Source organism: Acartia tonsa, chromosome 8, assembly GCF_053477335.1.
Source record: "Acartia tonsa isolate MP-2025a chromosome 8, ASM5347733v1, whole genome shotgun sequence".
NCBI lineage: Eukaryota > Metazoa > Arthropoda > Copepoda > Calanoida > Acartiidae > Acartia > Acartia tonsa.
Window position 1 is genome coordinate 51,571,435 of NC_137267.1, and position 12,773 is coordinate 51,584,207.

Genomic DNA, 12,773 nt, shown 5'->3' on the forward strand with positions numbered 1-12,773 from the left:
AAAAATAATAAAAGTACAACATTGGATACAGAAATTATTATGATAAGGGATAAATTGTCGTCAATTTATGTTGCTAACATTGACATCATTTATTACACAGTTTGTTTCTGTACTAGGAGGGTAGGGGGTGGGTATAGGGCGTGGTTGAATTGAATGAGTAAAAATGTTTGTTTTGATTAAGATTGCAGACAGAAAATATCATTAAAAAACACATTAGTCTCTTTGTGAGTTTAAATTTATAACATTATTTTTTGTTAATGAAGTAATGAAAAAAAATTTGTTTAAAATTTGACTAAATGACATCTCGTATAATATACTTTACATTCCATCTTAAAAATAAATCTGTAGGGTATACATATGTTTAGATATCTGTAAACCACCAATTTATGACTATTGAAATTTGATCAGCTGATAGGTTTCATTACTAGATGTTTTTTAAGTAGCGTAGCTACTCTAAATCTAGAGAATAAACCTAATTTTGCTTAGAATTTACTTTTAGGTGTTTTAAACATTGTAAATTAAAGATTTTATTTTGATAATTAATATTTTACAACAATAACTTCTATAAACTGTGAGGAAGTTTGATAAAATTACGTTTATTTAGCAAGCTTTTTGGAAAATACTTCATTATTTTTATAATTCTGAAAAAATTGAATTTCTATTTAAATAAATAACATAGCCACAAAAAGGTTTGAGTAGTTATTGAAATATCTTATTACCATTCTTGCTTATTAAATAGTCGTTAACTATGTTCAATTTGCATTTTTTAAAAAGACGAGAAAAATATCCTACTTAAATGCTTCTTTTATGAAGTTATCTTAAACCTTTTCCAAAAGTTCATTTTATAAAACTATTTTATTTTCCATTGATTTTATTGATTATATAGGTTAAAAATATCAAAAGTATTTTTTAAAGGCTATAGATTAATTTTGATGAATTCCGATTTTTGATTTTTTAATTTTTTTTCCAATCTGAAAGACTATGCATGTCTTTTCAAAGAATAGATTATATAAAAAACAAAATTAAACATATTCAAAAAGCAAAAAATATTCTTTTTTACTATTAAATTGCAAATTTTTAAAATCATTAGATTTTAAGCTTATTTTGCATGGAAACACACTTTTTCAGTTATTTTTTCTCAACAATGGATCTTAAATGATTATTACTGAAAACTTTTATGAAAATGTTATTAACCAAAACTTCAATTAAAGAAAATAATTGCCGTTTGCAAAAATGTGTGCAAATAGTTGCCAATATCTCATTAGAAGGGACTTAATGGATTTTAATTATTACTGCTTACGACTTAGTGGACTATAAACTATTAGAAAAATATCACTTTAAGTTGAAATTTTGAGGGTCAACTTTTTTTCTTTTAAAATTTGCAGTGCCCTGATAAAATTGCTATTTAATGTTGTATTGGGATGTTGAGATTAGAACCCCATCCCAATACATATCAGACACTGTATATGATACTAGCGGCTTTGCCCCAAGAGGTTTTATCAAACAAATTTTTCGTGTTTAAGATTTTAAAGAAAATTTTTAAAAATTTTTTTAATTTTTTTTTTTTTGGGGGGGGGGGTTTAGGGGGTTGGGGGTGTCCCAACCCCCAAGAAAATAGTTATAAACCTTCCCGGGACCTATGAGAAACTACCCTGTAGAGGAGAACCCGATCTGTTCAGCGGTTAGCGAGATCTTTTGCTACAAACAGACATCGTTCTACTTTGTATTATAGATATTAGAATAAAATAAAAAAATAAAGTTACTTAAAGAAAGGATGAAAAAGTAAAAAAAATCAACATGTTTAAAAAAGACATATTGTCATTCTGGTAACGATAATAGAGTTGCTACACTTTCAAATTGTACCTTACTACTAAAGGAATCATCATACAAAGTTTGAAATTGATGAAGTCAAAAAATCGGTCAGGGAGCGGTCAAACAGTCATAACACTATTTTTCTCAGATGGTCATTGATATCTAAGTATTCATCAAAAAGTTTAGTTATCTACCTTATACACAACAGTCATAATGTAGAAATTAGGTTTTATTGGCGTTATCCTCATAGGAATTTTTTATCAATTTTAAAATTTTTTACAGAAAATATTATTTTGTTGTCGGGGGGTAGGGGGGGGGGGTGTTACTCAAATTTCAAAATATTTAAAAACACAACATAAAGGGTGTGCAAAAAAAAATGCGGACTTTTTAAAATCAATACGGCAATAGGGACATTTCACCACGTAGCTCCTAAACTATACGTAGCACAGGATCCGTTCTTATATTTCCAAAAACCAGAGTTCATACCGGTTCTAACGATATGCATAACATATTTCTACTATTAACACAAGCCGCGCAATTTCAATTTTTAAAAAGTCCGCATTTTTTTTGCACACCCTTAGAGGAAATTACCAGATATCCTTATAAAATTAACTCTTGCCAATGTATAATTACTAAACTTAAAAAGTCATGAAGTCACAGCTCTCTATCTTACCTACAAAACAATGACATTGAAAAAAACTAAAGGCAGGGGGGCTAGCCCCCCCCCCCCCCAATCTGTAAGGGTTAAACCTAAAAGAGATGTCATTGTTCATACTGATATATTTGCGTATGATGAGTTTAGTCTTCTTGTGGATTTTGTTAGTTCTATTGGTCTGTGGTTGGGACTCAGTGCTTTAAATATTCTTGATTATGCCCTTGTTCTGAGTAAATTTATCTATCAAAAGGCAAATTTTCTTTAAAATTGTTTTTGAGAAATATAAAGAAATTCTATGTTTTCATTAATATTTTTTTATTATTTACCAGATTTTTTCTTTGATTGGTAACAATTCAACTAATTCAGCTTTATACATAAATGTAATATTATAAATAAATCAACACAAAAAATAATAATTTATTTAATTATGTATTCATTTATTTGTATGCATATTGTCAAGGAAGCTGTATTGGGACAAATATTCATCCCAGTATGGAAATGGTTTGGCATCTTTGTGAACAAACAGAACATCAAAATAGCAAGTTTCTATTATTTCCTAAATAAATTAGAATCAATAGAAAGTATTAAAACTATATCTAAATCCTTTAAGTAATTGATGTTATTTTTATAAATATAAAAAGAAACAAGAAAATGTATCAAAAATATAATTTTCTATATTTCAAATTGTTTACATTAATTTTATTTACTTGTTTGCACTACTAACCTGAAATGTGACAGGCAAGGGAACATGGGGGATATAACCAGATTTCTCAATCAGGGGTAGAAATTCTGTCTGATATGAGGCAAAACATTCACTTCCATATGCTAACCAAGTAAGTTAAATATAGTGGGTTTTTTTTTCTATATATAAAAGGAAAAAATATTCTATTTTTATTTTAGGGTGTTTGATTGTTATTGTGTCTACCAGTTTAGAAATAAAATATATATCCTTAAAAAGTTTGAAAAGCTGAAGATGAATTTAAGTTGATTGGGGTTAACCTCTTCTATGAGATGCTCTGAAGACTAAAGTCAACCTTTTAGTTCATAACAATTAATAGATTTATTATTACTTGGATCTTACACCAGATTATCATTTACCCTGATAAAGTGTAACTTGTAGCTGGCTAAAATAAGAATCTTACAATCCACACCCTTTACCCCATTCCCTCTCCTCCAACTGGATATGAGAATTGACTAATAAATGATGTCATTTTTAGCAACCTAAATTGATGACAATTTTCCCCTGTCATAATATCCCTGTATATTCTATATCAATTTTGACATATTTACCAGAATCACAAAGTTCAACAGTCTCCATTTGAATATATGGAACAAATTTGGGTTTGTTTGTCATCCTAAAAAACTCTGTTAATGCCTAAAAATATTTTGCAGTTTAGATTTCTATTTATAGTAGTAAATGTCATTATAGTTTTTAAAAATAATATGATATATGCAATACAATATGATTTCACTGGTTACTCTATGGAATTGATTGACAATCAATAATGTACAAAACAATATAATTTACACTTGATATATTTCACTTGATGTAATACAAATTCTTTAATACTCTATTTTGGTTTGAAGATGTTAATAATAAATAAAAATCTAATATTTAAAATGTAATTAAAAATGTTGTACCTTACATTCAAAGCCCTGAACATCAATTTTGATTATGAATGTGTCCTGTTTTGGTTCTATATCTAAAATTCAATTTTAAACTTAATGCATCATGACTTTAAATTTGAATATAATGATAGTTATTTATCGCATTGTATCATAAACAGCTTTCCACTAATATAAAAATGTACGATTACAAGATTAAAACCAGTTGTTTTAGTCACAAGATGGCAAAGGCACAGGCTAAAAAAATCTAAAAAACTTACCAAAAACATCAAATAAAGTTATTGTTTTGCTTGTCAAAGTTTTATTGCCTGGGACCTCAATATCTAAATATGTGTGTGTTGTTTCTCCTTCTTTCAGAGAATTCCCTGAGTACTCAAAATATCCATCACTAAAGTATAGAAATAAGAATGAAAGCAAAAAAGTTTTTTTATAATGAATTTCACTTTAATTATAATTTAGAAATTTAAATTTGATGAGGATGAGGATAAGCAACAAAAAGTTTACAACAATTTTGATGAATCTTAACATAAAGGAAAAAGAAATAGTTAAGTAAAAATAAGTCTATTTTTTAATAACAATCAATATGGTATTTAATTTTACAGGTAACTAAACTTAACAATTTGAACAAAATTTTTAAATCCCCTTATTCAATGGTTGTACTTTATACCATAGGTTTAAAGTATTTATATAAAAGTAGAAAATAATAACTCAAAAAAGGGAGTAATTTTCACAATGATAAATTTATCTCAATGGATTGTACCTTATAGGATTCATAACCTGGATCACTCTATCATGAACATTGTTCAAAACTGAAACAGAAAAAAAGTTTTCTTTTCTTAGAGGTAGTATAACATTTGGTTATTCTGTTCTTGTGATTACTATAATTTTTTCAGGATTGAGATAGCTCAGATAATCACCACAGCTAGATAGACAAGATATTAAATGGGATTCATATTTGTAATTAGAAATAAAGTCCTGTATTCCTGGCCTTTGTATGCCAGGTGTTCTACTTTACCTAACTAAATTATATAATCAAAACTGTACTTCTGACCTTAATATGACAGGTGTTCTACTTTACCTAGCTAAATTATATAAGCTTGACTTTAAGTTCAGTTTTTTTGTCATATGAATCTATCCAGTTATTCTAATCTAACAGCATGCTTTGGAGATCTTCCAACTGTCTAACAAATTAATACTACACATATATATATATATTCAATATATCTAACTATATACATTAGAATTTAATTTAAATTTTCTATACCTAGGCTATTATACAGAATAGCATGCATTTGTGGACTAGGATCCACAGAAATAACTTTATTTCCCATAGTTGAACTCACCAGAGTAAATACACCAATATTACTGCCAAGATCTTAAACAAAAATTTGTAATAAAACATTTTGTTGTGTAATTAAAAATCTTAATTTTTTATATATATTTCACATCGCACCATTTGAAATAAATTGTTTTTTTTTTTATGAAAATTAGTAACATCATAACTGATTTTTTAAATATTCTGAATCCAAATTGTAAAATAATGAAATTTACCTAAAACTGTGGCATTTGGATAATTGTTCAATAAAGTGAGCCAAACATTTACTATATGCTCTTCATATCTAGAAACAAGTAATATTATGGGGTGGTTTCCCTCAATATGCCTATCGAGCACAGAGTTAAGAAATAAGAGGGTTTGGTTTTTTAAAAATAATTGTATTGGTGTATTACCATAATTTAGGTAAGGTTATGTTTGGCACCACTGATAGTCACTTTATTCATGGAAGATTTTAGACTATTAAAGTTATCTTTAATTAGAATAGGGAAACCTTAATTCAGGGTTAATCCTATTCCCCAGAAAATAATAGATTTTACCTGTACGGATTTCCCAACTCAGAACCAGAGACCAAACCATCTATAAAATATTCACTGAACCTCACAGTTGTATTTAAGATAAATTATTTTTTACGATCATAACTTTATGGATAGGAATTGTGTGCATATTTTTCATATTCCCTTAAATTTAAGTTTTCCCTTTTGGCTGTTTTAGGGGGGTTATCTAGGGGATGTACAGGGTGAGTCAGAAAAAACTGAGTTTTTCGATTTTCAGAAACAACCAGTAGGAATATAGAAAAAAAAATTATATGTCCTTGTTCTCTGTACAAAAGCACATCAAACTTGTAAAAGGTGTTTTTCGTTATCTCTAAAAATGTGGCCTCTATGATAGGTGTATGGTGTCAAAAAATGCCTTGTGTGAAAAATGTTGATCCAGAAAAATTAAAATAACTCATTTATTATGTATAAAAAAATCTTGAAATTTTAATATTTATTTAGAAAAAGGTCTAAGAAAAGTACTTTAATGAGTTTTAAAGGTGAAATGCTTTTTGGCTCCTCACAAAGGCATTTTTAGAATACTTCAATTTGTCATTTTTTCATATTTCTTGATTGTGATGCATGTGGTTTAAAAGAATCTTCTATAATAACTTAGCTTATAGTAAAAAGAAAAAATACTTTTTATTTGACAAAAAAATCTTTTAAGATAAAAAAGTTATCAAGGTTTGAATTTTTAAAATAAAAATGCCTTTTAGAAACCCTACCCTATTTAAATGAAGTTATTATGATGGATTATAACACACAAGTATAATTTGTCAAAAGGGGGCGGAGATTTTGGAGATTAAATCAAGTCTTTCACCAAATATAGAGGAAATTCAGGGGGAAGGGGAGGAATTTAGGTAACAAGATGAAATATTTCCGGTCATGAGCTGGTTTTCCGGTCATTAGATGGTTAAATCTTAACAAAAGATTACAACAAAACATTTGATTTATAATGTGATAATTTAATTTAAATAAATTGTATTTTTAAGATGTTAAATATTTACAATCTGTTGAATAAAAATTATAATAATCAAAAAATATGTTTGTTTATCTTTTTAGAATGGTAGACATTTTTTATTATAAATAAATCTACCTAAAAAGTACAAAATAATGGCCGAAAAAGTCATCACACACACTTTTTGAAATCTTTATGCTCTAAAAAGCGCCGTTGTCTTCAGAGATATTCAAAAACACATTTTCTAAGTTTAATGTATATTTTTATAGAGAACAAGAAACTATAATTGTTTTTTCCATATTCCTATTGGTTGTATCAGAAAATCGGAAAACTCCGTTTTTTCTAACTCACCCTGTAGACCCCTGTCAAAGGAGGTGTATTTTCCCCCTTTTTTTGTCAGGAGTTGAATTCACCATTTTAAAACATTTTAAATTATCTTGATTGATTTGTGATAAAACAAGGATGACAACATCCATAAGTAGCAAAGCATAAAAAAAACATTGATATGAATACAGACAAGGTGTTTTAAAGAGTATTTATCTATATAAAAGACACTATTATCCACAAAATGAATAATTTTGATATCCTTATATAAACCAAAAATTTTGAAATTGGATCAAAAACACGAAAGATATGGGGAATTATGTTAAAAATATAAAAAAAGCCAAAACCTTCTTAAAAGTAGTCTGACCGCCATAAGTGCTTTTTTTTGTCAATTATGCAACATAATAAAGGGAATGTTGACAAGAAATTTCAGCCTTCTTTCTTAAATAACATTTCCTACACTTGGTGTCTTTCGGACAGACAGGCGGATTATAAAGTTGTGTCACTAATAAAAATACTTACACCCATTTATGTAGAAATACATCGACAATCTCTAAAATTAAAAAGTTCATTTTATCTTAGAATAATAACAAGGATGACAACATCCATAAGTAGCAAAGCTCAAAAATTATGGATGAATTTCCGGAAAAAAATTAACTTTATTGCAGTTTCATAAAAAAAACACTTAACTAAAAAATCACGAAACCTTATACAAATTATAACGTAAAAATCTAGGAATCCATCTAGCACCTCAGCAAATTACCAAATCTCAATGAAACTTTGTGTGGATAAGTAAATTGTGAACTTATTTAATCCTTAAAAATATCAGCCGTCTATCTTAGATAGGAGTAAAGAAAATCATGAAAACCTAATAATCTAGGAATCGAACTAGCACCCCAACCAATAAGCAAATCTCGATAAAACTTAATAAAAGTAAGCAGAATATGAAAGTATTCAATCCCTGAAAATTTCAGCCATCTGTGTTGAACAGGAGTTGGGAAAATCATGAAAACTTAAAAATGTAGGAATCGATCTAGCATCCCAACCAACTGACGAATCTTAATGAAACTTGGCGAATTTGAATTTGAAGACTGTTAACATAATTAATCCCTGAAAATTTAAGCTCTCTATCTTTAATAGGAGCCGAGAAAATCACGTTTTCCCCTTTCTGTCTCAGACGGACGGACATTTCGAATTATAGAATAGCTTCGCTACTAAAAACAATAAAGGATGACACCAATAAAAGTTTTTATTTTATTTTTTAATATTTATATTATGACTGGTAGACTGATGGTCATAGTGAATTTAATTCCATTCTGATACTATTATCCACAAAATCCTTGAAAATTGGACAAAAAACTCCAATATATGAGGAATTATGGGAAAAAAATTGAAAAGCTAACTGTCCTTTCATCTATAAACACAAATATTTTTTTTGAAAAAGTGGAAATTTGATTTTGAAAATTCAAATTTTAATTAAAATCAGACCAAAAACAACGAAGATATGAAGAAATATTTAAAAAGCATAAAAATAGCCAAAAAACAGTCCTACAGCAATGGATAATTTCTATGAACAAAGGGAAATTTCATTTTAATTTCCTTATCTAAAAATTTTTTTTAAATCGGTCAAAAAAATTTTAGATATCGGGAAAAAGCAGTCCGACCGTCATAGATATGTCATAGTTGACACTTGACAGTCGGGCCACTTGCCGCCCCTTAATCGGTTGGGGAGGCGTTCAAATAAATTTCCGACCTTGAATCATTTATGCTAAATTTTGTTTGCTTAAATAACTCATTTAACATGATAAAATAGGTAAAACAGGAAACCTTGCAAAAATCTTGCAAATCTAGGAATCTATATAGCACCCTAAATAACAGACAAATGGACAAAACAATGTTAAGATTAGATGGGCATATGTCATAGGAATCTTCATTAAAAATTGCAGGTGTCTATCTTGTATAGGAGCCGAGAAAATCACGTTTCCCCAAAAACGTTTCAGACGGACGGACAGACGGACATTTCAAATTATAGAATATCCTTGCTACTAAAAAGATTAAGATTTGTTGCTATCTCCCCAACACAAAAAAAGGTTGGACTGGACATTCTTGAGAAACTCTACAATAACTTTAATATGATTATAAAATGAAATAAACACTTACCGCATCCCTGTAAGGATTTCTAAAACAAATTACAAATGACTTGTTGTATTGGTGAGAACTAAATATTTTCATACATTAAAGATTTTTATAATATGTCCATACTTCCGTCCTTATGGAATTTAATAAACAAATTTCCAAATAAACAATTTTAGTTTTCATGAGAAAAAAATTGCAACTTTCATACAAACCCCATATATTGTACTGAATCTATTTTCAAAAACTGAAAGCACTATTTGGAGGCCACTGATTTAGTGGCCCTAAGGACAATACTGTTAAAAAAAGCATTTAAAACTTCAATTAGTGGAAGAGGTAATACTATATGTCCTTTTTTTTATAAATGTTTAACAAAACAAATATAGACATAAACATGATGCTGTATTTAAATGTATAATATGCATAAAAGCAAAGTTGTTTATATATAAACTAGCGGCTTCGCCCCTAGCCTCTAGGGGCTTTGCCCTAAGAGGTTTTATCAACCTAAGTTTTCGTATTTTAGATATAAAAAAATTTTAGGGGGGGGGGGGAGTTTTTTTTTAACCTTAAAACCTTCACAGGACCAGTCAGTATATTCCCTGAAAAGAAAAGTCCAATCGGTTCAGTGGTTACTGAGATCTTAAGCTTCAGACGGACAGACAGATGGACATCGTTCTACTTTGTATTATAGATAATGTATGAAAACCTATATGGTAGAGTTTGTTTGCACATAAAAGCCTGGAAATCAACAATTGCTTCCCTTAATAAACCTGAAAAAAAGCATAAAAATTTATAAAATAAATAATGCATTTTACTTTTTTGGGTGGGGATTAAAAAAAGGAACACTAAATCAGACAAACAGAAACTTAAACATACTACAGGGCTAGCGGCTACGCCCCTGGAGGCCTCGTGTGGCACTTAAATGTTTTCTTTTTTTATCTTAAATAACTAATTTGTCTAAGTTAAGATGAGCTTTTTTTATTCATGTTTCTATGATATCTCAAATTTTTTTGTATTTACTATTTTAACTATTTATCTTGGGAGGGTGGTGGTATCCTCCCCCAAAATAGTTTTGAACCTTCCCAGGACCTATGATAAGCTACCCTAGTTCTCCTAACTATATCGGAGCAGCAGTTAGCAAGATCCTTTAGTACAGATAGACTTCATATTACTTTATTATAAGGATTATTCTTATGACATAGAACAGAGAAGAGTCGATATTTAAAAATTAATGAAAAAATACATACCATTATCTTCATGTGTAGATTCAACACCCATTAAGAAACTTTCTTTCCTTCTAAAAGATAATAAGTTTTAATTTCTATGCAAATATTTGGTCTCTTTACAATTTTAATTCGAACATAAACATAATATAATCCTTCCTATTATCATTCTTTCCTCTCCAATATGATTTTATTTATTGCTTATTATCTTTTTTCTATTTTTTTGTCTTATTTATATGGCCTGTATGAAAACAATGTGTGAATACACATTATGCATACTTCCTAGTTTTTAGGAAACTGCCATTTGGGAAGAAAATTTTTGTATAAATTAAACATATCAATAAAATTTGACTGTATATATAAATGTAAATAATATTCATTTAATTCATTTATTATTTTTTTTTTTTTTTTTCTATGTATGTACACCCAAGAATAATAAATCTAATCTAATCTAATCTAATCTAATGTTTTAAGACTTTGATATGTAAAAAAAGAAAACATTCAAGATTCATTAAGTACAAAGGCTAATTGTTTGTAAATTGATTTCTTAGTAAGAATTGCCAAAAATTTCACACTGAAAAATTAGTTTTAAGGATTTTCTAAAAATATTAATGAAACAGTTTATAAGGTCCAATAAAAATGACGCCATACAAATGACCAATGATAGGCCAGTATACAATTTAGCATTGGTCAATTACAATGTATACTAGCCTATCATTGGTCATTTGTATTGTATGATCATGTGATGTCATTTATTATTGGACACTATACGCGGTTTCAATACTAAATAAATAAATATTACCTATCCAAAAATTTAAGAGTGATATAAGAGGTTAGAATAAAATATATGACAAGTTTCAGGACTCCCTTTCTTTTTCTTGGTATACATTTTAGCATTTTATTTAAACTAAAAAGAATTATTAAATACCTAGATTTGTGATAACTTTTACTACAAAGAAATTGCCAATTTTCAACAACTACAACCCCCCCCCTGGCCCCCCTCCTATAAGAATATTCCACATGCAGATAAAGTGTCCTAAATTCTATGGGTGAACAATGAGAGACACTTTCTAGGTAAGTAATAGCTATTTCTCGCATCATATTATAAACAGTTTTCCGCGGATATAAAATGAACAATTATAAGATTAAAACCATTGGTATCTAGGGGCTAAAAAACTGGTGTAAATCTTATGATTGTACATTTTTTTATTGTAAAAATCTGGATATAATTTGTATGGATGAGAACCGGTTCTAATCCACCGGATAATGATCGGTTTTGCATGAATACGAATTTTCATAGTAATTTTTCATGTGTTACGAATCTGCTATAAAGGAGACCTCCTAAACTTTATTTTATGTTAACAAGGATGAAAAATCCATAAAAGCGAAGATCTGGAACGGCAGAACAAACGAACATTAATTCTTGTATAGTGTCAGAACTGAATAAGCAGAATATAGATATATAGGTCTGAACAAAATTTAAGGTAATTTTTTTTTTGCAAAACTGCTTTAAAAAAACAGGAAATTGTTTAAAGGCATACTTGCATTTTTAGGACTTGATTGTAGATATGCTTCGGCGATTTGCAAGCTTTTTGGGATTTTCACATTACTACACATAGGCAAGGGTTACTGGGCCAATATAAAACCCTGTGAAACTTGAATGGGGTTTTGTAATTTAAAAACAACGGGCGCGCGGGGGTATAAAATGTGCCCTCCCCCTTAATATACCTTAATGTAATAGAAATAAAAAAAAACCAGATGAATAGGATAATTATAACACAAAAATTGTTGTTTAAGAGGTTAAAAAGAGGTTTTAAATAGATATTCGGACTTTGTGGTAACTATTATGGAGTTGCTAGGCTTTCTAATTCGTACCTAACTGTTATATGAATCAGCTTGCAGAAATCGATAGGTCAATTCTAACATGTCTAAATTAATGAAAAGAGCTAAACGTTCCAATTAAAGAACAAACCGTTATAGCCGGACGGACGGGTTGGTCTTTTCCTAGGGGTGCTTTCGCTTGGAAGGGCGGTGGTACTCTGTTCCTACGATCGAAGCTTCACTGCAAAGGATAACCATATCGTTTCAGCGGTTCGCGAGATCCATAACTACTTACACACTCATAGGTTTCACTGAACTACAAATACGACAAAATAACTTTCTATTACTGAAA

The 12,773-nt window shown here is 29.0% G+C and overlaps 1 protein-coding gene across 1 annotated transcript; it reads right to left on the bottom strand.

Moving 5' to 3' along the window:
- Window positions 1-2,765: 2,765 nt before the first annotated feature.
- On the bottom strand, window positions 2,766-11,503 carry LOC145325705 (uncharacterized). The gene is made up of 14 exons (XM_080168658.1): window positions 11,403-11,503; window positions 10,625-10,674; window positions 10,084-10,147; window positions 9,405-9,462; window positions 7,767-7,797; window positions 5,966-6,005; window positions 5,645-5,712; window positions 5,358-5,468; window positions 4,854-4,902; window positions 4,354-4,481; window positions 4,109-4,170; window positions 3,758-3,842; window positions 3,192-3,292; window positions 2,766-3,023 (listed from the first exon to the last, which is right to left on the bottom strand). Exons 1-14 carry the CDS (start codon window positions 11,495-11,497, stop codon window positions 2,901-2,903), a joined length of 1,065 nt encoding a protein of 354 aa, XP_080024784.1. The 5' UTR covers window positions 11,498-11,503; the 3' UTR covers window positions 2,766-2,900.
- Between the last annotated feature and the right edge of the window lie 1,270 nt (window positions 11,504-12,773).

What these genes read in the sequence shown, in the direction of transcription:
- LOC145325705 (XM_080168658.1), bottom strand. Translation starts at nt 11,497, where the DNA reads ATGCTAAAATGTATACCAAGAAAAAGAAAGGGAGTCCTGAAACTTGTC. An exon ending in ACTCTTAAATTTTTGGATAG is followed by an intron (nt 10,675 to 11,402) that starts GTAATATTTATT and finishes ATTATCTTTTAG; the next exon opens with AAGGAAAGAAAGTTTCTTAA. An exon ending in TTCAGGGCTTTGAATGTAAG is followed by an intron (nt 3,843 to 4,108) that starts GTACAACATTTT and finishes AAATATTTTTAG; the next exon opens with GCATTAACAGAGTTTTTTAG.